Raw genomic sequence first — 24752 nt, 5'->3', positions numbered from 1 at the left:
GCGGGACAGTCAGTGTTCTCCCACCACATGACTTCCAGGTTTTTAAAGGGTTTGGACAGAGCGTTCCCTTATGCTAGACCACCGGTTCCCCCTTGGGACCTGAACCTGGTTCTGTCACGCCTCACAGGACCTCCCTTTGAGCCCTTGGCCACTTGTTCTTGGTCCCACTTGTCTGAGAAAGTGGCGTTTTTGGTGGCTATCACCTCAGCCCACAGGATTTCGGATCTTAGGGCGCTCACCTCGGAACCCCCGTTTATTGTCTTCCATAAGGGGAAGGTACAGCTTCGCCCCCATCCGGCCTTCCTGGTTTCATATGGACCAGGACATTTTCCTGCCAGTCTTGTGTCCTAAGCCCCATTCCTCCAATGAGGAATGCCGCCTACACATGCTAGATGTGCGTAGGGCGCTGGCCTTTTACTTAGATTGAACAAGGCCATTTCGGGCATCCCCTCAGCTTTTCATTGCTACGGCCAAGCGCATGAGAGGGGAACCGGTTTCCACCCAGCGGATTTCCCACTGGATCACCTCGTGCATACGCACGTGTTATATCCTGGCTGGGCTTCCCCAGCCTCCTCTTGTTAAGGCGCATTTGACGAGAGCCCAGGCCTCGTCTGCGGCCTATGTGGCTCATGTCCCTATTCAAGACATCTGCAGGGCTGCTACGTGGTCCTCTGTCCATACTTTTGCATCGCACTATGCGATCATCTCCCAAGCAAGGGACGACGCCGGGTTTGGTAGGGCGGTGCTCCGCCCATGTAACCCTTAACCTTTATCATTTAGAACTCCTACCCACCTCCATCAGGTATAGCTTGGAGTCACCTACTGTGGAATACACAGGAGCAATCACTCGAAGAAGAAAGGACAGTTACCTGTTCCGTAACTGGCGTTCTTCGAGATGTGTTGCTCCTGTCTATTCCACATCCCCCTCCTTCCCCTCTGTCGGAGTTGTCTGGCAAGAAGGAACTGAGGGTGGCGGGAGCATGCAGCCCCCTTTATAGCGCGATATGTCAGCGCCACTCCGGGGGTCGCAGCAGTGCTCCCCCACTACGGATGCTGCTAAGGGAAAAACTTCCGGCAGCGGTGCACGTGGCAAGCACGTACACCTACTGTTGAATAGACAGGAGCAACACATCTCGAAGAATGCCGGTTACAGAACAGGTAACTGTCCTTTCTCTTCATACTTGAATCAGAGTTAGCAGTTTTCTTCAGAGAAAACAATTGGGTATGGTGAAAAAGAAGCACTGTTGGAAAGAAAATGAGGGGTTCATAATAGGGAAACCCCAGTTTTGCTTTTTGTGTACATGGATTTCCCTTCTTCATAGTATTAGACAATTCAAACGCATGTTTAACAATCTATGGGATTTTTTTTTTAATACAAAATGTATTGTGGAGAGGGCAGGAACACCCAAAAATGTGTTGAATGTATTTCTGACTATTTTATTTTATTTTACCTTCACATCTCAGGAAATTCAAGATCTTATCAGCAGTGGGTGCATACAGTAAAGGTATAACAATTTTATTTTTATTTGACTAGTTTGTTTATTTTTGTAAAAGTCAGCATACTGAACATCGAGCTTTAAAAGGATATTTGACTTTATATGGTCAATTAGCCGCATTCTCTAAATTTGTGTAGTGTTCCTTGTATTAATGTAACAGAGAAAGCATATTACATTAGTAAGGAAGTTATTTTTACTTAAATATTTTTTTATAAACTAGTGTCTGTGTCATGATAATATTTTTATATTAGTTTAAAAATGAGAAAATGTCTCATGCACAAAATAAATGCCAAATTTTGAAAAGCACAGAATGTTTTTCTGTTCATCTAGCCAAGGATTTTTCTGTACGCGGTATTGTGTTACATTCCATAACTGTGAGTTAGGTGTGGCACTAGGATTTGATAGGAATTTTATCACTTCTAGTAAACAGCAGTTTGGTTAATAGTGTTTTTACATAGTCTGACTAACAGAGGACCTTTGTTGCACAACATTGTTACTAGGGAGGATTAGTAAAATCTAGTACTTTAGACAAAACTCTTGTGATTAAATAAGACATGATTACCTCAATGTGATAGAAATAGTTTTTTTAAAATGATACAATATATACATTAATAAGCCAAGGAAAGCTTCCAATATTACATGTAATGTGGTAACAGTTCATGCATGGGTATGAGAATACGTCATTATGTTAGAATGCATTGATAAATATGTGTCAGCCATGATAATGACATACTGTAACCCTTGTGTAGATGTAGACAGCAGGTTGTAGATAGAATGCAGCTGTGGAAATTTTTCCTAATTTAAAAAGAGGGCTACTATTTTCCTACTTTATTTTATGTCAGCCTGTCATTTATTTTTCTTACTATTCTTAACTTTTAATCTTTGTTATAAGGGTTATTAAAATATGCCTTTGTATGTTTCAGAAAGGAGGTGCACTAATCAACACAGCCATGACCAAAGCCAGCCCTGCTGTGAAGACAGCATACAAATTTGTAAGATCAACACAATCTGTGCATAAAAAATTACAGAAACCACCTACAATCTCCAGTTATTGTCAAAAACTGAAAAAGCTGTGTAGTTCCAATATGTATTACAGAAAAACATTACAGCCTAAGAAATTGTTTTCATCTTTTATTCCTATCTTGTGAGGGAACAATAACCACTTCATGTTACTGTTTTAAGTGGTTCAGTATGCTATTTTTGGCTTCATTCAAAATATACCGTAAATGCTTATTTGAATACCTATTACATATTTGAAATACAGCTGAAAACCTCTACTTAACTGATGATCTTAAAATATGGACGCTGAAAATACTAAATCTCATTACTACTTAGTATTATACTAAGGCCCCTTTACTCCTCCCTGGCAGTGTAAATTAAAAGTCCGTATAAATGTTGTGTATAGTTCTAGGTGGTGTAAAGGAGTCTTTGTGTACATAACAATATGCCCCTAAGGACTCCAGTTTGACACTGCGTGGTACCCTATCCAAAGCGGGTTGGGAAGCATTTATATTGTGTGCAAGGAACAATTGCAGTCCAAAACTTCCACCCTAAGCAAACTATTCCTTATCTGAGTATGAGCATCTTTTAAACTTATTGTTATGGTGTTAATAAAATAGCACTAATTCAAAAAGTTATGGACTTGCACTCTTGGCCCTTGATTTACAGCTTATCTAGATGAAGCTGGGGTGTAAATCTGTACCGCCCTAGCATGTCACATGCTAACTGTCTACATGAAGCATGCATGTAAAAGTTACCTGACGCATTTTGATCTACCCCACTTTGAAACAGGAATAGGATCAAAGTGTTCTAGGGAACTTTTAGTGCGTGGTAGCCGGGTCCACACTGGCAGTGCGCAGCAGGCTAGTGCAGTGAAGATTTACACCCCAGCTTGCCACACGCTGTTTAACTAGTTTTATGTCTTCAGTTTGACAAGCAGTCCAGTTTTTAAATGATCTTTAAATATCCCTAGATCATAAAGAATGTGAATTACATTATATTATCCAGGGTATTAAAAACAATGTGGTAGCTTGTAAGAAATGACACAATAAGTATTTTAAGATTGGGTTCAAAGCACACAGGGGAAGAATCTTCTCTGCCTTTCTTTTGGCTTTTCCAAGGGCTCTTTAGATTGATGCATAGTAAGTAGTTCTGAATAAATCAGTGCTACAGTGTGATGCTAGTAGATTTTAAATAAAACTTAAAAAGAGAATTTTTAATTATACATCAATTCAAACTCTCACAAAAGTCATGAGGAAAGAAACAGGTAAATAAATTAAAGGTACTGTATAACCACCCACTCATTTATAATTTAAAAATGGTTCATTAACAGGCTAGCAGGAAATTATTCTCCTCCTCTGTTTTTCATGAGCTTAGATGAGGTTTCATGATTTCCTCCCAGCTACCCATTTTGCCCATTATGTCCCTGATCCTACAACTTTCTGTATCAGCAGACTCCTTGTGTGCAAGAAGCCTTATTAATTTCAGTGGGAATCTGTGCATGTTCAGGCATAGATCAAGGTGCAGGAGCAGGCCTATATGTCCTCTCTTGCCCTTTCCCCTTCCATACATGCATGCATCTACTACATGGCACCCTGTTGCCTTGTTATTGAGCTACTGAGCTTATGATTTAAGGGTCACATTTTCAAAAGTTCCCTAATCTGGTCATCAAAACTATCCCAAGTTGTTGTACAGACATTCCTCAGGTTACACAAGACGCGACTTACGCAAATTCGCACTTACAGAAAAAGTTCCGTAAGTCAGAAATAGGATTTTCAAGTGCAGAAATTTTTGCGTAACGTACAGGTGTACGTTTCCAATTTATGAAAAATTCGAGTTACACAAGGCTTTCCGGAATGGAACAATTGCGCAGGTCGGTGGGCATCTGTATATGGAAACACTCATAACTCTCCCCACAAACTACATCTCCCTGGGTGCAAAATCAATAATTAAGATGTGTGTGTCACTGATTTTCATGTGTAGAGTCTGAAGTTTTTCATATATCGCCCTTAAATGTGAAAAGTCATAGGCATAATTTTCAAGGCTACTTTTGAAAATTGGTTCTAAAAGTTAACTTGAATCTAACACGGTTCATGTAAGGAAAACTTTCCTATTTCTCTTAAGACCAGGTTAGCATTTTTTCTAGCAAAAATAAAATGTAGAAAATTTAGAATATAATTACTTGTCATCTAGAATGGTAATTCATCTCTAAATAGAAGGATGCCCTTGGGTCCATTTTCTGTGCAAATTATTGTCATGAACAATCATGGGACTTGGCTGCCTATTTTAATGCACACAGTTTCCCCCTAACTATCAGCACTACGCTGTTCAGCAACGCTGGAGAAATTCTCCATCTGCATATAAAACCACTTCATTTCTTTTAAGATTGATGTTGCCTTGCAAGTTACCAGACTGGAACACTATAGCAGTGAGCTTGAAAATCTTAACAGTTTTCCAACATGAGTTGCTATTAAAATACTACTTCAGATTTAAAGGACCATCTCAAATAAAGAGATGGACACTAGAGACCAGTAGGATGGTTCATTTTTAGCAATAGGTGAGGATACATTTGCAAAATTAGTATGTTTTCACATTGGCATGTATGCACAATTCTTACTAACTGACTGCTGTTAGAATAGTATAGCTAACTGATACAGCCCAGGTGAAATTAGCAATAGAGATTATTATCCTTATATCACATAAAATTTAAAAAAATATTTCTTATTAAGTAGGCCTTATAAAGCATATTCTTTGAACAAAGCCTATCTCTTGCGCCACCAGTTAAGTCCTTTTGTTTTAATTTTCTAGGCAAAAAGTCATGCAAAGCAGGGAATAAAAGAAGTGAGGAGTAAGTTAAAACACAAGGTATGTAATACAATTTTACTTTCTTACCTTGCTTCTTGTATCAGTTTGAAGCTTATACTTTACAAATCACATGAGATTTGTGTTTTTAATGACTTTTGAAATATGCTTAGCCCTTTGTTCAACAATACATTTTTCATAACGAGCCCTCTGGCAACTATCTGTCATTCTATGCATCCACTGAATAATCTCTTTATTGTTTGCATATTTTATCATAGAACAACAGAGATCTTCAAAGATACGTTAACAGGATGTATGTTTTCATAAAGCTGATTGCTTTGATATCACAATTGAAGCCTTTGCTTCAAGCTGAGAATTTAAGACAGGACAGTCTTGCAGTACAATGTAATTCAGAAGGTGTAGTTGTCTGTTTTGGATTCATAAGATCCGAGCACAATGTTAATGTTTTAAAATAGAGAAACATTTCAACTTTGAAAAATAACATAGAAATATCAAAATGAAGCTTGATTTAGGCATTTAAGGACAGTTTTCCTAATGAGTTTTATTTCTTCACTTATGATTATCCTTGTGAGAAGGGGGAACTAACTTCAATGTTATTTTATACTTTTCTCAAATATAAAGTTTAAAAAAATATTTCATAAACATTAATGGATTTAAATTGTTTTATATACATTCTAAAAGCTTCATTTGAAAACTTCACTCTGTTGCATTTGATAACTATTAACTTTTTGCAATGCTGTATTTCATTTTGTTAATACATATGATTTTATGACAAATATTTAGTAACAAATGATCTGTATTAACAAAATTATTTTTAGTACTCTATGTATACATAGGATATGTAGATAAATATTGTAAACATGAGATTTTAAATCTATTCTGTTGTGTAGGAGAGTGATGAAGAATATGGAACTTGTAGCTCTGGTGTACTACAGTGTGCGCCAGTGTACACCTTACACAATCAGAAAAGAGGAAACTCAGAAAAACGAAGACTTGCCCAGGTAAGTCACCTGAAACCTTTGCTATCACTTTCTTTAAAATATTAAAAAATAACTGTTTTCCTGTTACAGTAGTGTGTTAAAATATTATGGTAAATACCTTTATTACCATCTGTATTCAGGAAATATGATAAGTAGTATTCACAATAATACTGCTTGCATATTATGCTGTTTTGAGAGTTGAGAGAATGGCTGATCATATATCATCCTCCTGGAGGGGAAAAAATAGGAAATTCAGCAGGGAGATGAGGTTGCCAGCTACATCTCCAGGAAAAGAAATCACAATTGATCCTTAGAAATAGGACTATATTTTCAAACAAATATTTAAAAATATTTAATAAATACTGTTTAAAAGTACAAAGAGTACAAAACAGATAAATGCTAGGAATATTGAAGGTGTGATCTATTGAAAAGTTTACTTAGTAGTATGTATCTTTTATGGACTCCCATTAGATAAATAATTTCATAGGCATAAAACATACATATCCGATCAAGCATGAATATTAGTTTTTGAATAAAGGAATTCTGGTATATTCACGTATGCCCAAGCTGATTTTCACTGATAAACTGTCTTTTTACAACCCTAAAATACAGTGGTATGTGTTAATACTTTACCGAAAGCCAGTTGATTTTGAGAGAGGGCATGCCTTTAATTCAGACCTTGCTCAAGCTAATTATCATATAGTGAATTTACTGCTAAGTAACTAACACTGTGTCAGATGTCTTGTCTTTCTGTTCTCAGTTCCTTTAATGGGTCTGGTTCTCTATAACAGGTGTAATATCTCGGTTTTAGCCCAGTACTAATTCCCAAATTCTATTTGAATTATTGCTTTATTCTGTACAGAGTAATAAACAGTCTGGGGGTTTTGTGATCCCTTTTGAATAAGAATATATATTTTTAATAATATATACAAACTCCTGCTTTTGATACCACAAATGTGTCTTCCTTAGATAAGAAGTGAGTACTGTAGGTCTTCGAATTGACAGTTGAATTTACCTGACTATTGACACTATTTTACTTTATATATAATAATAATGTTATGATAAAATTCTAATTTTGTAAGCCCATGCATTCAGGTGTTTTGACTGATAAAATAGAAAGTGTTTGTGGAAACTAATATACAATTAGGGTAGATTAATGACTTGCTCAGTAGAATGTTAGAAAATGTATGGTAATACTGAGGCCATTGGTTCCAGTGGTATAAATAATGTAGGCAGATCTATTTTAATTATATAGGTGGATTCTCTTCTGTAACATGTTTTTCAGGTTTCTTTTTAAATACAGTAATACTAAAGTCTGCAAGTGTGTGCTGTCATTGTATTTTCACATAGACTAACACAGTGCGTCCTTTCTTTCAAGAACCTTGTATAGTTTAAATTTCCTGCCTTGACAGTTGAGACAGAAGATATGCAGATACATTTAGAATTTTAAAAATGTAGTATTTATAACAGAGATTGATACTTATTTATTTTTAATTGGTAACTGTCATTCTAATATACAGAAACTTTTTCTTTAACCACATCTGTGTCGCATAACACTGCTTTTTTCAGTACACCGTAGAAACACATACCCAAATCTGTTTATATGTTCACTTAAACTTTTATGCAAATGTACAACACAAATATAGCTAAAATATGTGTCTGCACATTCAGATGCTTTTAAATGCTGCACATGTAGAAAAATTGTTAGCTTATTAATTTACTTCATGGTCAGGTCTGTCTGCTGTTCCACTTTAATTGTTTAATTTTAGTACTGGAGTCAACATCAATAAATTATACCAAAGTAAATTTTATTATTAGATACTAATGTTTCTTCTGAAGGATTGTGTCATTGTAGAATACTTAAACATTTATATGATTTTTCATTCATACAATCGTATAATACTGAGATTTAGTACATCTTTTCTGACAACTAGCCAACTTTTTATTTGTGAAACAGCATACACTTCTTTCAGAATGATACAGTGTATCAGGTCAGAACAGCTGAGATTTTTTTTGTCCTATATAGAGCAAGGAAAATCTTAATGTGCTTTAAAAAGCGGGGAGTTGTTTACGAGACAAGCTCTGTTACTAATGGCTCCATATCTTTGCCGAGCTGAGAGAGCAGCATGACCTATGTCCCCACCCCATCCTCTACCCTGAATGTCACATGCACTCAGTAGGCAGGAAACAACAAGCTGTAATCACTGACCAAGAAGTTTGGTCTTCTACAGTTCCAAAAAATGCAAACTGGGCTTTGTGGTCCCAAAACATCATTATTTATATGGAGTCTCAGGCTGTCCTACATGTTATAATTGGTGCTGTTTTTAAACATGGAGGCTCTTAGCATCAGCTAACAATAATGCAAGATCCATTGAACTAACTGCTGGCTTTGAGAGCTTGCATCTATATAAATTATATTACTTATTATTATTATTAAAAGCCAATGAATTGCATTCATTGCTACAGTTCATAATTGTAGAGCTTTGTCTGAAGCTTTCCTTCCTGCTGATTAATCTTTTTGTCCAGGTTTCTAAAATGGCGCTGCTCACTGTCATCTCACTGTAGTCACTGAAAAATAAGATAGTGCTAATGGTCACACAGTAGCTTATGCATTTAAATATACATTTTAAATAATGGATAAAGGTTGATTCACTGAAAAATCAACTATGAGAATACTTCTAAAATCCCAGACAGTGTAGATTTTTAAGTCTTCTTACCTCAAGACAATGAGGGCTTCCCCCACGCCCCCACTCCTCCATCCCCATTATCAACCATCTCACAGTAAGTCATTTTAAAGTACTGCAACATAAAGAATTTAATGTTACACTTTCTGTTTCATGTCAGGCCTATTGATGGGAGTTTTTATTTCCCCATTGCTGCTTTCCAGTAAACCATAAATGTCAAATTAGTCATTTGAAATAAATTCAAAAATATTGTTTATAATTAAAAAAAATACTTTATAAAATAGTGTATGATGCTGAAGTTCTCTTGATTCTAGAGATCAGTTTAATGACTGTTTCATTACCAGGAGATTCTGTACAATAGAATGTGAATCTGCTTTTTACCCCAACAAATAGTAGTTTGTATGCTGGTCTACTAATTAGTACGGTTATTTCCTGTTTTGTTGATGAGGCTTAAATAAATGTCAAGGGTACAGCCATGAAGATCTTCCAATTAGGCTTTGCGTTTGTAAAACCCAACCCCTTTGCTTTTGTGTGAAGATGACAGTTCCAACTGCAGCCTCAGCCTAACAGGGCTCAAGGGAAAGGATTCTTCTCTGGTTTTATTGAAAACAAGGCCAGTTTGGCCCAGTGAGAATACCGGCACTGGTCACAATGCAGAGCCATTTTTAACAATGAATATTTACTAATCTTTATCATTGCCCTTGTGGTTGTTTTTAAAAAAAAATAGACTTTAAAAAAAATCAGAATGAATTATGATATGTAAAAGAGCTGCTAAAGCTTAATCAGAGGATAAATAATTAAATCTGTTATCACAAACTATAGTGATTATATTGGTTTCCTTTAATTAGCATTTGGGAAATCTTTCCCAAGGAAAGCAAAACAAAAAAAAACACAATTCAACTTAGCCTAAGATAGTGTTAGAAAAATTGTTCTCTCTCATATATGTTTGAGCCCACTCTTGCTTAGGTTAGCTATTCTGGGCTTTTTGTGTGTGCGGGAGCTTAGCTGTATTGCAAGTCAACATTAACAGATGGATTGCCCTAAGCAAGGGAAAACCACAACAACAAAATCTAGTGAAAGTAGAGGATTGAAGCTTTTTATTGTTAAGCCTTATTAAAACCTTGGCATGTACACTACTGTTAACTGTTTCATGCCTTGAACTAATAGCATTTCTGTGATATTTTCTGTATTCTAAGTAGACAAGGTACATGAGATAGTATGAGAAATTTCGAGTTAAATGTTTTGAACGACAAACTAAAACAAAACATGAGATTGTTTCAGCTCATGTTAACGTTATTTTGCCACATATTATTAGCAAATTACACTCTGACTATGTTTTTACTATTTACCAACATTTTTTGGTAATACTGAATTAAACTACTGAGAACTCAGTTTTTCATAATTCATTTTAATTCCTTTTCTTTAAATGCATTGATGCAGTGCAGATTTCGGGGTGGGGGCGGGGGAGTGTACACAGACACAACCATGTTTCTACCATATTGCTTAAAATACAAAAAAAAAAAAAGAGTTTCAGTAAGAAAAAAGGAGGAATACCAGGAAGATCTGTTTGTTTTCATGAATATGATCTATGTAATTTTACCATATGTAACCATTATCCCAAGTGATTGGTGGCTTATTTAAAAGGGAACATTGCTGGGTTTAAATAGTCCTTATGTATTCAGTGGCTTATAAAACATGCTAGCAGATTTGCAGAGTACTGTGTAACAACTATGAGCTCATTTTATAATTAATAAGCTACCAGTGCACCCTTGTCTCAAAGGAAATAGACGTAAGACTTATAGGCATGCAGTAACTTGTAGCCATAATAAAAAATAGGGCATTTGGATTGTAAGTGTGGATTTACTGGGAATCCCAATGTGTCCCTGCTACTTTACTTACACATATATCAAAGCAACCAGGTGAACTACTTGTCATGACTATGCAGTATTTTAAATATAGTGTTTTAAAAATCTCATTTATAATTGAAACCTCTTTATGTAACAAGTGTAACTAAAACCAGTTCAGATTAAACCTCTTATCTTGCTTTCCCCAAACATAAGTGAATTGACCAAATAAAAGTATTCTTTCTCTTTTCTTTTTAAAGCAGAACATAGGTGTGACTTTCAGATACTTAGTATAAATATAGCATAATGAATAGAACACACACAATTCAAGTGATAGAATGTGTACTTTGGCTCCTCCTCAACAGCTATTGCAAGTCTCAGAGGAGGAGGCAGCATTCGGCATCTTCAGGAGAATACCGAATGCCCCATACATCAATACCACCTCCAATGGCTAGCAAAGAAATGACACAAATATTAGCTGCAAAGAGCCTCCAGTACCTGACTACCCTCCCAACCTGGCAAAAGGTGATTATGGCGGGAATAGAAAGGAAATGGGAGAAGAGGAGATTGGAGCAAAATTGGGCCATTGGAGTGCTGCTGAATATAAATACTGCAAAAGAGGGAGAGACAAGTCCCATTATCAAACATGAATCGAACATCTTCATCATTTAAAAAATATAAAAGTTGTTATTCCATGCTTTCTATTGTATTTGGATTCAGCTGAAATGTTTGGGATCACATTTGGGAAACACAGAATAATAGCTTCTGTCCACATGCCTCATATCTACTGAAAATCCTACATGGATCTTGGGTTGCTTTAATCCTCATTGAATAATTAAAGTAATGTAGATAAAATATTACAATTGACAGATGTCAGATGCAGTAACAATTAGCAGTTTTGAATTTGTATTTTAATAGTGTGCTTCATCTTTAGGGAAACTTTTCCTATAAAATATGTTCTGCGATAAACTTCGGTCAATTGGTAAATTATATATTTTGAACAAAAGAGGGCATAATTTGAAAATATTGCAAGCAATTTTAGTTTTCTTTTAATTTATGGGGACTTTTTTTGTTTTTGTATGTCAAGTAAGATCTCTTCATTCTGCAAATTGTTCAGCTTTTCTTTTAATTAAAAATGAAAAACCTAGACAGCAAAAAATTCAAATTATAAATTACGAGAGTGCCCTCTGGTGGTCCTGATATCTTCCCATATACTACAAGCATATGTACCCAGTGTCATATGGTGAATGCTTGCTCTTTATATCAAAAGATCTTTTAGAAACAAAACAGTAACCATTATCTCAATAGAATTCTTATCTAAAAGAGTATGCAGACTTATAGATGTTTGTCATATCCATGTCCTTCAAACAGAACAATCTTTATTTTTTGTAGATGTACTCTCTGAACAGTAACAATCTGTTTCCTTAATTCACTTAAAATATTTTGTGGCATAACCATACTCTTGAGATTAATTATGAAAAAATATTGAAGGGGGACTATCTTGTTTCAGTGATTTATTTAGCAAATTGATGTATTTAAAACAAAAAAGGAGACAATGCAAATATTATAAAGCTTTTTATTTTTATCTCTGATTGTTTCTCTTCTGTTCTTAGCCCATTCTTTTTTTTTTTTTTTTTCCTGTTAAGATATTAACAAAACAGAAAGAAATCTTATGGTACTAGCTGCATTTCTGGTGCAAGTTCTCCTTTACTCATTATTGACTTATAGTCTCATGTTTCATTTTATTCTATAGAAGACATCTGCCCTTCTTTGGTTTGGCCTCCCCAGTGAAAAACCATACTTGAGAGCCATCTCTGACTGTCATCAAGTTTCCAAACAAAAAAAGGGAGGGCCTGGAAGCTGGTCCAGAAGCTCTTGCTGGCCTTTGTGGCATTTAGATGAGTAGTTGGCCTTTTCAGGACCAAGGCACCAACACATACTGCCTCAGCTTTATCCAAATGAGAAACCTAGAAAGTGAAAGCTTGGCAGGTGGATTCTTTTGACATATGCAATCTATTTTAGTTCTGGAACTAATGAATGAAAAGGCAGTTCAGCTGTGAGTCTGTCACAAAAACAACCTTAGTGTTGCACAAACAAAGGATTCTTTTAAGGTTCTGAAAGAGAAACACTATTGTGCTGAGTATGCTGTGGAGAATCAGAAGAAGCTCTTCAATATTTGATAATTAACTGAAGTAACTAGGGGTAGACTACTAATCAAGATAAATTACATTGATATTTATATCTTACTTTTATTTGCCATGCATCCCTCTTCTCGCGTCCTACCTAAGAACAGCAGTTACAGATAGTGTTATGGCTCCACCTAGCAGAAGGAAGGAGTCAAAAGTTCTGTCAATTCAAGACACCAATCCATCTGCTTCCTTTCCAACTTAATTTTGCCTCCTGACCTAGAAGCATGGAGAGAGCAGTCTTATGTCTCCAGCTTCAGCTCCCCTTCTGTCTGGTCTCTAACCTCCTGTACGTTAGAGGGAAGCAATGAAAAAAGAAGTGATTCAGGTATAGGACAATGAGTTTGGCTGATGGAAAAAGCAGGGAGAAGAAGAGCAACAGAAAAAATCCTTTCCTGTCGAGACCTTACAGCTAGTAGAGTTGGCAGCTGGAAGGGATAAATGTAAATGGAACTAGCAGGAAGATTTCCTCCTCATGATTAAATCTTCTGATCATGGACTCTGAACTGAGATGATGTTGGAATCACACCTAAGGCTGAACTCCATTTCCCCGCAACATAGATTAGCTTCTTAGATTGCACAGTCAGTCTGAGAGTTCCTCATCCGGATAGGCTCTAACAGAGCCTGTAGGTCTGCGTGACAGGGTTGCAGCTGATGCAATATTGCCAACTCTTCTGGTTTTATTGCAAGTCTTATTTGGGTCTGTTCCTAAAGCCTCAGCTCATGGAATCTCAGTTTTCATTTTTTAAAAAGTTTCTAGTCCTCATGGTTGTGTGAAAACGTGAAGCCTCAGCAGGCTTCAAAAATCAGAATGGAAATAAAAAGAATCCAACATCAATTATTTTGGTAAAAAAACAACCCTCATGATTTTTAAGCCAAGTGCAAACATTCGGCCCCAAAAATCATGACTTTTGTATGTTTGGGGTTGGTAATATTATCAATGCCAAAACTACCAGCATATCAGCCCTCTTTGTTTTCAGAGCCTCCATGCTTCCCAATTTGGGCTTATGTATACTGGATGAAATCTATGCCCACCATCAGGGTGTTGCCCAGCTTCTCATGGCAATGACCCTTCTCATGACCTTTCTGGAAGAGTTATTCCCACTCTGGGATTGATGCCCTCCCATGGAGGGAGCTTGGTGCTGATAGGCTATCTTCCTCCTCCCACATTCTAGCCAGCAGAGGTGACAGGGTCTCTTTGGCTCGGGGCTCTGAATGTATAATGCTTTTCTGGGAATCATTACAACATCCCTGTAATCTCTTTTACTCCAAATTACTCATATGTACCCTTAACCTTAGCTCTATTTTCACATAGCTTTTGGTCTGGTAATTTCCCCTTTTTTAAAACAGCAATAATTTTGTATATGAACTATTAACAGAAATCCCAAAGAGAATGTTACCATGTAATATTTTTCATGATTTGAAGATATGGTGTATCAACCTGAAATCAATTTTTCTTTATTTTAACATTTTAGGATCAGATTAACTGATATGTTCTGGCTGCTTCACCCTACTTAGCAGCAGTGCAAAGCAACCTGAGTGTTCTGGCCATTTAAGCTGGGTTTACAGCTGTTTTGTATCATCAGAGCAGCACAAAACAGCTAGATTGTACATCCTGGGTTCCCCAACCTCCTGACCTCTGCATCTCCAAATTTCATCTTCCTCCCCGTGTTTCCCTACACATTGGGTAAGTAGTTTACCTTTAAGGGAAGGACATCATCACAGAGAACTAGTTTAGCATGAGCCTCTATTAACTATAACAGTAATCATCCCTGGAAATGGAACCTGTGTCCTCATGTTTTTCAGGAGGTTTGTTAATATCTGGGCTACAGCTCCCAGTCTAGTATTGTTTTAATTCTGACTGATTTCAAGAAAGGTCTGTAAGACCTTTACATCTGCTTTAAATTGATTCTCTCCAGGTCCATCCTTCAGCCTTCTGAGCTATTCATAGCCCCATTAAAAGTAGAGAAATTGTTTCTCATCATTATCCCCCAAAGCTTCTTTATTCCCTTCTCTCGCAGATTCCTAAATACCAGCAAGTAGTTTTCAGATTTCCCGTGGTTCATGGAACCACATTCAAACTTTGAGAGACCTATCCCTGAAATTATAAGTAAGGTTCTCTTAAGGTAGCATTTCAGTTGCTGTCAAGATATCCCACAGAGAGTGGGGAATTAAACTCACTGATTATTTCTCCTTCGGTGGTTTGCGTCTTTCAAAACCAGACAGTTCACTGACTTTCCCACTGAGTTTGTTCTGGGGATTAATTCAGAGTTGTATGTTAACGAACCTATTGGTTTACTTAGGTTGTATCCTTATCTGTATTTGCTGCAGCAGAGAGTCTTTCTCTGCAGTTTTGAAGTCATTTTCTATCTTGCACTCATAGTTTTAGAAGTTTCCTGTTTGTGATGGTAACAAGTGGCAAAAGGTACCAAAACTACAGTGTTTTGGCAGATTAAGAACTATATCTTACTAATTTATGTCCAGGGCAAACAGCCAAATGCCATTTTGTATGAGGCCAGTGTGGACTGTTCCAAACTGTCAGAGCAGAAGTACATGATACATGGCCATTTGTTCATCTCCTTCCAACTGCATCTGCCATTTCCAGTTGGATCAGTCCTTGCCTACTGAAATGTATTGGCTATTAGGTGCTCTGAGCACAATTGTCAAGTAAGCATAACTGCCGTGGCTCACTTCTTATGACATCATTTGTCTGTAAATGTGGTTGCTTGGTATAATGGGGAAGAGGAACACTGAACAAGGGAAAATTTACTCAACTGTAATCCAATTTGTCATAGTCTTCTCTTTTCCTCCCATTTCCTGCATCATTCTAGTCTGCCCTTGAGGAGTGTAACTAAAAGTATTTTCCCTATGATCTCATTGTCCTTTACTATAGCCTGGAAGTACCTAACTGGAAAGGAGTGTGTGGATTAGTGCTTACATAGTACCCTGAACTAACTGATTTTTTGCCTCCTTGCTTCTGTCTGTAATTCTTGTTGCTGGATAGGATGGGAGAAGGAGGGGACTGTGAGAAATAGAATTTCTGATGAGTTTTCCTTATCTAGCTTTCTCATATTAAATGAGTAACTTTCATATCTTAAACCAGAAGGAAACTTTACTTCACATATTTTATTTTAAACACAGTTGAAAACTTTAAATGTTGATATATTGAATAGTCAGTAAAAGTGAAACTATATTTGAGCTGCCATTTTTCAAAGGCTTATTCGTTTCTCATGTTGAGGACAATTAATGGCAGTAGCCTTATCAAACTTCCTGTGTTAGATAAAAAAACTAACATTTCAAAGATTTGGCTTTCATGCCCAATCAAAAATATAACAATTTAACTTTTAAATCCTTTAGTATTTATGTATTTCTCCTACATTTTCATGCCCAATCAAAAATGTAACAATTTAACTTTTAAATCCTTTAGTATTTATGTATTTCTCCTACATTTTTGAGATTTTGGGGCCATCATAGCAAGTTTATGAAACCACTATCATATGTAAGAGAACTTTTTTCCTTTTGTAACTTTCCTCATTTTATTTGGGTCTGTCCATATTTATAGTTGCTGCTATAATCTTCGATTTATTCACAGTTGCCAGCATCCACCTCAGTCCTCTAGTCAGCAAACCTTGTAAAGATGGAGGTTTTCCAAAAAAGCAAAGACCAGAGAAGACAGAGTTGTGAAAATTATGGCTAAGCAGTCATAACCTTATTAAAATAACATATATTAATGATGAAAGGAAACATGTCTTGACAGTAGGGAAGAAGCAACAGCATCACAGATATGTCACCAGCCCACCAATTCCAGTGCTCCATAGAGGCTCCAGGATAGGTGAATGGCCCATGCTATAGTGACATCATCAGGCACCATGATGCCATCTGGGGGTTGAAGATGGGTCTCTGAACTCATCCCCGCACTGGCTACAATTGCTCCTTTCCCATAGCTTCTGTACAGGCCAGTTAAGCTTGACGGGGTGGTTCAATGAAGTGGCTTATGAAGGCCACCAACTGATCATTTCTTAAATTGTTTCTTTGTGGAACTTACACTATATTTCACAGATAGGAAGGAAAAGATAACATAGTTAATTATTTGTGTGAGCCAGAAGAGGTGAGGATATCTATCAGAGAAACCTTCACTTTACTCTTATAAACAAAATAAGAAAAAATTAGACTGCATGAAACATATATATGTGTATGTATATATATAAATTTTATGAAGATTTTATTATTAAATTTATTATATAAACAGTACCAACTGGAAGGTGCCATATGAGTTTAGTAATTGTAGGAAGTTTTACTTGCTTTATAAAGCAAATTATGACAACACTTTATTAAGTCTTCATAAAGTTTTGGTGCAGCAAGAAAGGAGGGTTACGATCTTGTTTTTTTCTGGTAATGAATTTAAGAGGTCTGTTTATTAGAACTCTGATCAGGAAGGAAACAAAGGTCTGTCCCTTTTTTTATGAAATGGCATAAAAAGTGTGCACACTTCAAAATGCAGAAAAGACAGAAATTAAAAGCTTAAATAACTCCGAACAGCAGGGTTCATCAATAATGGAAGGTTTTCTTAAATGACTTTGACAGCTTTTGCAGGTGCACATACTATGTCACTTCATCTAGTGGAGCTTTGAAAAAGATTTATGGCTCTCCATTTAGAATTTATTAAGAGGATTTTTTCTTTTTTGCAAAGCAGTCTGGACATACTCCTCCCTCCTAGTCATTTTTATTGCAACTCTGAAAGGAAAGTCATCTATTCAAAAACATATGTTGTATTTTGTCTCAGTGGCTATTTCATGGTACCTTAAATGATTGTGAATATGCTTGTTTAGTCCTGGAAATGTGCCTATAATATATTTCTTTCTTTTACATTTTAAATATTTTTATGTACATCTCATTTTATTTATGTTAGCATTCACCAATTGGATGTAAAAAAAAATATTTCCTCCTATAATACCACACCCATAAAAATTCAAAAATCCATCTCCAAAGAGAGAGTGAAAGTCAAGGGGAAAGGCAGAAATGTCTCTCATTTTTATTTACTTCATCGGCATATGTTGTGTCCTACACTGCCTTTGTATACTATACTATTGCTGCTGGTATCCACTAATGTGCAAAGTAATGGCAAACCGTAATACTTTCAGAAGACCTCTCAAAAGAGCCCCGGCAAGGGTAACTGTTAAGCCCTGTGGCGTATGCCAGTTCTAATCAGCTTGTTCAGTTCCTGTTTTCCAAAGACATACCTTTTTTTTCTTTTTTTCACCTGACGCATTCACTCTTTGAAACTATTTGTACTGTTTGTTTCTAGGAGCCAGTCAGTGTAATCCCATGGGATTTTATTCTGTTGATAGAATTAATACTTCCATATAAAAAGCCTGTTGCAGTTGCTTTTTTTATTTGTATTTTTGGTAAGCATTTTTTAAAAATGGAATGAATTCTTCATTTTGGAATAGCCCTTCTTCTCTTGAAGACTTCTTGTTTCATCACTGAGATGATTTATGGTTGCAACAACTAAATCTGATGTGTCTACAGAACTGGACTCTCCAGAGCCACTTGCAGAATTGAGGCCTTAATTTGTATTAAATGAGAAATTTATCTGGAATTGACACATCAGTGGGAATCTCCATTGAGAATTAATTCATTCCCAATACTATGGAATCAAAGTATTTTAATGGATAAACACAGATAAATGTTTAGACAACTGAGTGTCACTGCTGCTAGCCATAAAGAGGATATGTTTCAAAAGATACTTTCAGTAGCATTAGTCACTGACGAGTCAGCTGTCCACTGTTTCATTAGATATTGACTGTACAGTATTCTGTTCCATGCTCAAATATTGGTTCCATTGTAAAGTTTAGTCTGGGTTCTTTGCCTGATTTCACCCTTAAAAATAGAAAACTCAGTAATAAATAATATCTTTTCAGAAAAGGTATATTAGAAATAGAAAAGGGTACAGAGAGGGCAATAAAAATTATTAGAGGTCTGGAACACTGAGACTGTTCAGCTTGGAAAAGAGATGATGGGGTTGGGATATCATAGAGGTGTATAAAATCATGAATGGTGTGGGGGAAAAGTGAATAGGGAAGTGTTATTTACCCCTTCACATAACACAAAATCCAGGAGTCACCCGATGAAGTTAATAGGCCCCAGGCTTAAAACAAACAAAAGGCAGTAATTCACAGAATACACAGTCAGTCTGTGGAACACATTGCCAGGGGATGCTGTGAAGGCCAAGTCTATAACTAGGTTAAAATAACTAGATAAATTCATGGAGGTTAGGTCCCTCAGTGGCTGTTAGCCGAGATGGTCAGGGATGCAGTCCCATGCTCTTGGGTGTCCCTAGCCTCTGACTGCCAGAGGCTGGGACTGAACAACAGGGAATGGATCTCTTGATGATTGTCCTGTTCTGTTCATTCCCTTTGAAGCATCTGGCATTGGCCACTTTTGGGAGACAAGATATTAGGCTAGAAGATGGACCCAGTATGGTCAGACCCATTCTTACATTCTTATTAACTGGTAAGTCATTAAGGGCCATATGTTTCCTCTCTGTGGTAAAGCAGTGCGGAAAAGACTAAGATCCATGAAAAAAGTACAACAAAATTTAGCTGCATAAATTAAAACATTTCTTGTCATTCAGTCTTGAAGAAAAACATATTTGTGGTAACCTGCAATGTATATACCCAGAGACACTCATGGAGAAGAAAAAGTATTGTATACACTGTGTTGGTGTTTATGTAGAACAATGTTCTAGTTCATTGTGGCAGCATCTGTACTAGGTGGCATAGTGAAATCTTCAGTGAGCTTTTCCAAGCAGTTTGAGAAAAAGGCCACACTTTCTCAACAATAGGGACTCATTGTAAGTTTAGACATTCACTGAACCATCTGCCATAATGGTGTACAGATTTCTGGCAGTAGCACTTCTCTATAGTAGTGTATGGTTGGTTTGTTTTGTTTTTTTTAAGTTAGCTAACATAGGTACTTTGACTTCGCACACATTTCACAATGGTCAGTTTTCTGATATGTGAAGATCTTTTCTGTGGTTCTTCTGCGTATGTTAATTGTCACATAAGTATTAAAGATGCATAAAATTTGGGGGCAGGTTTCTGCCCTTTCCATTGTACAAGTCACCAAAATTTCTGTCCCAGAGCTTTTATTAAGGTAATTGAGACATTTGTTCAAGTAGAGTAAAACACTTCAACAGAATTCTGCATTCTACATGGTAAAGAAGATACATAAAGAGCCTCATGCTTCATTTAATATTCACTATTCCAGAAATGACTTAATTTCTCATATACAGTTAGCCACTTGTACTTGTGTGAAGTTCTAAAGTTTATGTCTGGAGACACTGAACCACAGTTATTTGTCTAAGATACTTGCAAGAAAAAATAGCCCGTGCTTTTCAGTGCAGCTTCTTCATCTTCAACTTCTTCAACTAGTGTAAAGGGTTTACATGAATTATTAGGCTATCTATGTCCATAAAGAAAAATGTACTGCATTGTTTACTCTTTTATTGGTGATGTTTGAGTTCTTTTGGTCATCCTTTGAGAATCCCTAAAGGACCTCCCTTATCAATACATAATGCTCCCCATCAAGGGCTCAATTCTTCTAGGGCCTCTACTCTCATTGAAATAAATGAGTAGAGCGTGGTGAGACCCCAAATGAACAGTGATCAAAAGGCAAGAAAATAAAGAAGGATCACAATGTTAATTTTTCCTCTCCAGACGCGTTTCAACCAACATCTTACCAATGTCAGCAATCATGATTCTGCACTGGATGACGATGACGATGATGAAATGGACAGAACAAGCAAGTAAGCAACCTGTGTGTGTGTGTGAGACAGAGAGAGACTATATGTATGTCAGTGTGTCCCACAAATGGATTTTTAAACCAGTTGAGTTCACATGAGTGAATATTTTGCCAGTGTGACTCCTGACCCAAAAATTGCTACATGTTCTAGTGTCTAATATGGAAATAAAATCCTACTTTTAGTAGCAGAGAAACAGGGGCAGCATATTATTACTATTATTTATTTGTATTATTATAGCACCAAGGAGCCCTAGTCATGGACTAGAACCCCTTTGTGCTTGGCACTGTACACTCAACAAAAGTATGGTCCCTCTCCCAAAGAGCTTATATCTACATGCAAGACAAGAGACAACAGACTGATACAAACAAATAGATGAGTAGTGCCAGAAAACAAGGAGACAATATTGGTCAGCATGAAAGTCAATGATCTCAGCACACAAGCAGCCTAACCATTGTCAAGTCTTTTGAAGGCATCACAGCAATGTAGAGCTTTTAGGAAGTTTTTGAAGGAGAATAATAGGTAGTTTTGTGGATTTTTCTACCCAAATGTAAGGCATATGGGGAATAAACATTCTCATAAACAGACTAGGGAAGTGTGGTCTTCATGAAATTACTATACGGGGAGTTCACAACTGGTTGAAAGACTGTACTCAAAGTATCAGGGGGTAGCCGTGTTAGTCTGTATCCACAAAAACAACAAGGAGTCCGGTGGCACCTTAAAGACTAACCGATTTATTTGGGCATAAGCGTTCGTGGGTAAAAAACCTGACTTCTTCAGATGCATGAAAGCTTATGTGGATAAAAACCCCACATTATGTGCATCTGAAGAAGTGAGGTTTTTTTACCCACGAAAGCTTATGCCCAAATAAATCTGTTAGTCTTTAAGGTGCCATGAGACTCCTTGTTGTACTCAAAGTGTAGTTATCAGTGGTTCACTGTCAAACAGGCGGGATATATCTGGCGGGGTCCCACAGGAGTCTGTTGTGGATTTTTCTCCTTGTTTATTAATGGTGTCTGTGTTATCATTTTCCAGTCAAATGCTGTTAATATGTAGACCATATTCTAAAAGGCTGTTTGTTTGAACTCTGTGAACATTATTTTCATAATGATACGCATAAAATAAATCCATCACTACTTAATGCTTGCTTTACAAGACCTGGCCTCCTTTTTTGTTCCTGTATGTTACTGGGGCATGTAGATACCTACTCCCTGCTTGCACCTACATCTGTCTGCATGTTCTTATTTGCAGATGAAATTGTCGAAACAAACGCCAGGTTAAGTCCACTTTCAAATTCAAATGGCCACTGAATAAGCTATCCTTATTTACTTACAGAAGTTGCCATTCTGACATCATAAAATATTTTATGTTTTTAGCTGATGGAAAGTTTATTGTTTTTAGGTTATCGTCTGAAGACAGCGAGGAAGCCTCCGCTTATTTTTATGATAGTGATGATTCTGGTGAAACAGGAGTAAAGTCTTATCACACAGGAGAAATGGACTTGCTGGGAGAGATTTTGGACTCGCTGAGCACACACAGTTCAGATCAAGGAAAGCTCTCAGGAGCAAAGAGCCTGGATTTCTTTAGATCAACGGACGATATTGATTATAAGGCTATGGTTAGTCACCTTTTTCATGTGTAAAACAACCTCATTAATTTAGAATAGAAGCTAGTGGAAGCTGCAGTTATGGCCAGTTTATAGAAGAATGGTTCATATGGTCACAACTGTGCCTTGCTGCTGCTCCAAAAAAGAGAAGCATGTTTTTCTAACAAACTCATGCTGATAGCCACAGTATGAATGCACATCAGCTGAAGATTTGGGTATACTCCTAGCCAGCTTATCAATGGTGTGCCATTAGAAGCGGTAACCACATCTAGGGCTAGTTGGGAATCCTACTGCACAGGCTTCTTATGTTCTCTCTCTCTATCCCCTGGGCAGGAATTGGTCTCAGTTATAGTTCTAGAGGCTGTTAATATTAATTTGGTCTCCCCTATTGAAAGTAGGTATAAGTATATCACTCTGGGGCAGTTTCCCAGCTTGTTTAAGTCGTTGGATCCAAGTAGTCGTTGCTTTAGAAACCATTTCATTTTCAGTGTAGCAGTTTAAGGCTCCATCCTGCAAATGGGTCTGCCCACTCGAGGCCTCTAAGGGTAGGTCCACACTACCCGCCCGATTCGGCGGGTAGAGATCGATCTTCTGGGATCGTTTTATCACGTCTCATCTGGACGCGATAAATCGATCCCAGAAGCGCTCCCCCGTCAACTGCGGAACTCCTGCTCGCAGAGAGGAGGAAGCGCTGTCAACGGGGGAGCTTGCCTGCGCCACGTGGACCTGCAGTAAGTAAATTTAGTTCGATCTAGGAAACTTCGACTTCAGCTACGCTATTCTCATAGCTGAAGTTGCGTTTCCTATATCGATCCCCTGCCCCAGTGTGGACCAGCCCTAATTCAGTTCACAGTCCCATTGGACCCAGGGCAAAAGCAGAGCTTCTGCTTGAATCTTTAAAATCTTCATCAAATCAGCTCCCTGGTGTTGGTGGCCACTGTCAAAATACTTTTGTATCTGTAAATTCCAACTCCTGTGTTTTGGTGCTTAAGATTTGCTGTTGTCAAAAGCACTCCCATATTAGCGATCATTGGCTGGAACAATTAACTCTGATGCTAATCCATATCAACATTGATGTTATAAGCACCACACAAGGATTGCATTAATAAAATGTCCATTTTGTTTGTGAACTAAAACATGTACACCTCTACCCCATTATAACGCAACCCGACATAACACGAATTTGGATATAACGTGGTAAAGCAGTGTTCCAGGGGGGGCAGGGCTGCGCACTCGGGTGGATCAAAGCGAGTTCAATATAACGCAGTTTCACCTATAACGTGGTAAGATTTTGTGGCTCCCGAGGACAGCGTTATATCAGGGTAGAGGTGTATAATAAATGTGTGTGTAACTGATTACTGAAACGAAGAATAGAAATCCCAGTGATTATGGGTGAGACAAGGTGGGTGAGGTGATCTTTTATTGGATCAGTTTCTGCTGGTGAAAGAGACAAGCTTTTGAGCTTACACAGAGCTCTTCTTCAGATCCGAGAAATGTACTCAGACTGTCACAGCTAAATACAATGTGGAAGTAGCTATACCCCAGGAAAATCTGCTTCTGTACGGGGGAGAGGGGGAACCCCTGACCACACACCTCTAGTTGTCACCTACCATTCCACACTGGAACCCACATGAAGTATCATTAAACAATTACAACCCATGGGGACCACATCCTAAAAGAAATCTTTCCCAAACCCCCTCTTCTGGCCTTCAAACAACCCCTCAACATCATTATCAGAAGCAAGCTCCCCAGAGATCAGACATACCAATTCAAAGCAGCACCAGACCCTGCCAGAACAACAGATGCAAAACCTGTAGACATATCTCTTCTGCTACAATGAGCAATGTCCTCCACAACACACCTTTCAAGATCTGTGGGTACTACACATGCCTATCACAACATGTAGTGTACCTCATCCAATGCACTAAATGGCTCAATAACAACTATGAGGTGAAACTAGGCAATCACTACGCTCTCGAATGCACTCACACAGAAAAGTGATAAAAGACAAAAACACCCTATTCACCCAGGGGCGAACACTTTTCACAAAGTGATCACTCTATATCTGACCTGTCAGTCCTCATCCTCAAAGGAAACCTGCACAGCACTTCAAGAGATGAGCCCAGGATCTTAAAGTCATAACTATGCTAGACACTAAAAATCCTGGTCTTATAAAAACATTGGATTTATGGCTTATTACAACAATCTGTAACCCACTAACCCCCCTTTTTTGTCCTATGACTGGAGACGAGTTAACTGTCCAATTCACCTTGAAAGGTCTTACAGTGTGTTTTAACTACTTACGCTAAACAACCTGTTCCACCTTGCATTTA

General features: G+C 37.4%; 2 protein-coding genes across 4 annotated transcripts in view; one reads left to right on the top strand and one right to left on the bottom strand.

The window, feature by feature from the left end:
• The window catches only part of DENND1B (DENN domain containing 1B), a 253889-nt gene that overhangs the window by 219839 nt on the left and 9298 nt on the right, over positions 1 to 24752 (top strand). For all 3 annotated transcript variants that reach the window (XM_054037265.1, XM_054037262.1, XM_054037263.1), the window contains 6 exons: positions 1465 to 1505; positions 2420 to 2488; positions 5304 to 5360; positions 6209 to 6319; positions 20731 to 20819; positions 22215 to 22431. In XM_054037265.1, the coding sequence (XP_053893240.1) occupies positions 1465 to 1505; positions 2420 to 2488; positions 5304 to 5360; positions 6209 to 6319; positions 20731 to 20819; positions 22215 to 22431 (584 nt within the window). The remainder of the gene's footprint in view (positions 1 to 1464; positions 1506 to 2419; positions 2489 to 5303; positions 5361 to 6208; positions 6320 to 20730; positions 20820 to 22214; positions 22432 to 24752) is intronic.
• CRB1 (crumbs cell polarity complex component 1) overlaps positions 7783 to 24752 on the bottom strand; it is a 213046-nt gene continuing 196076 nt past the window's right edge. The window contains exon 12 of the mRNA XM_054037261.1: positions 7783 to 8866. Coding sequence (XP_053893236.1) covers positions 8864 to 8866 — 3 coding nt within the window. The 3' untranslated portion in view covers positions 7783 to 8863. The remainder of the gene's footprint in view (positions 8867 to 24752) is intronic.

This window comes from Malaclemys terrapin, chromosome 8 (genome assembly GCF_027887155.1).
Source record: "Malaclemys terrapin pileata isolate rMalTer1 chromosome 8, rMalTer1.hap1, whole genome shotgun sequence".
NCBI lineage: Eukaryota > Metazoa > Chordata > Testudines > Emydidae > Malaclemys > Malaclemys terrapin.
This window is presented reverse-complemented; position numbering and strand designations above follow the sequence as displayed.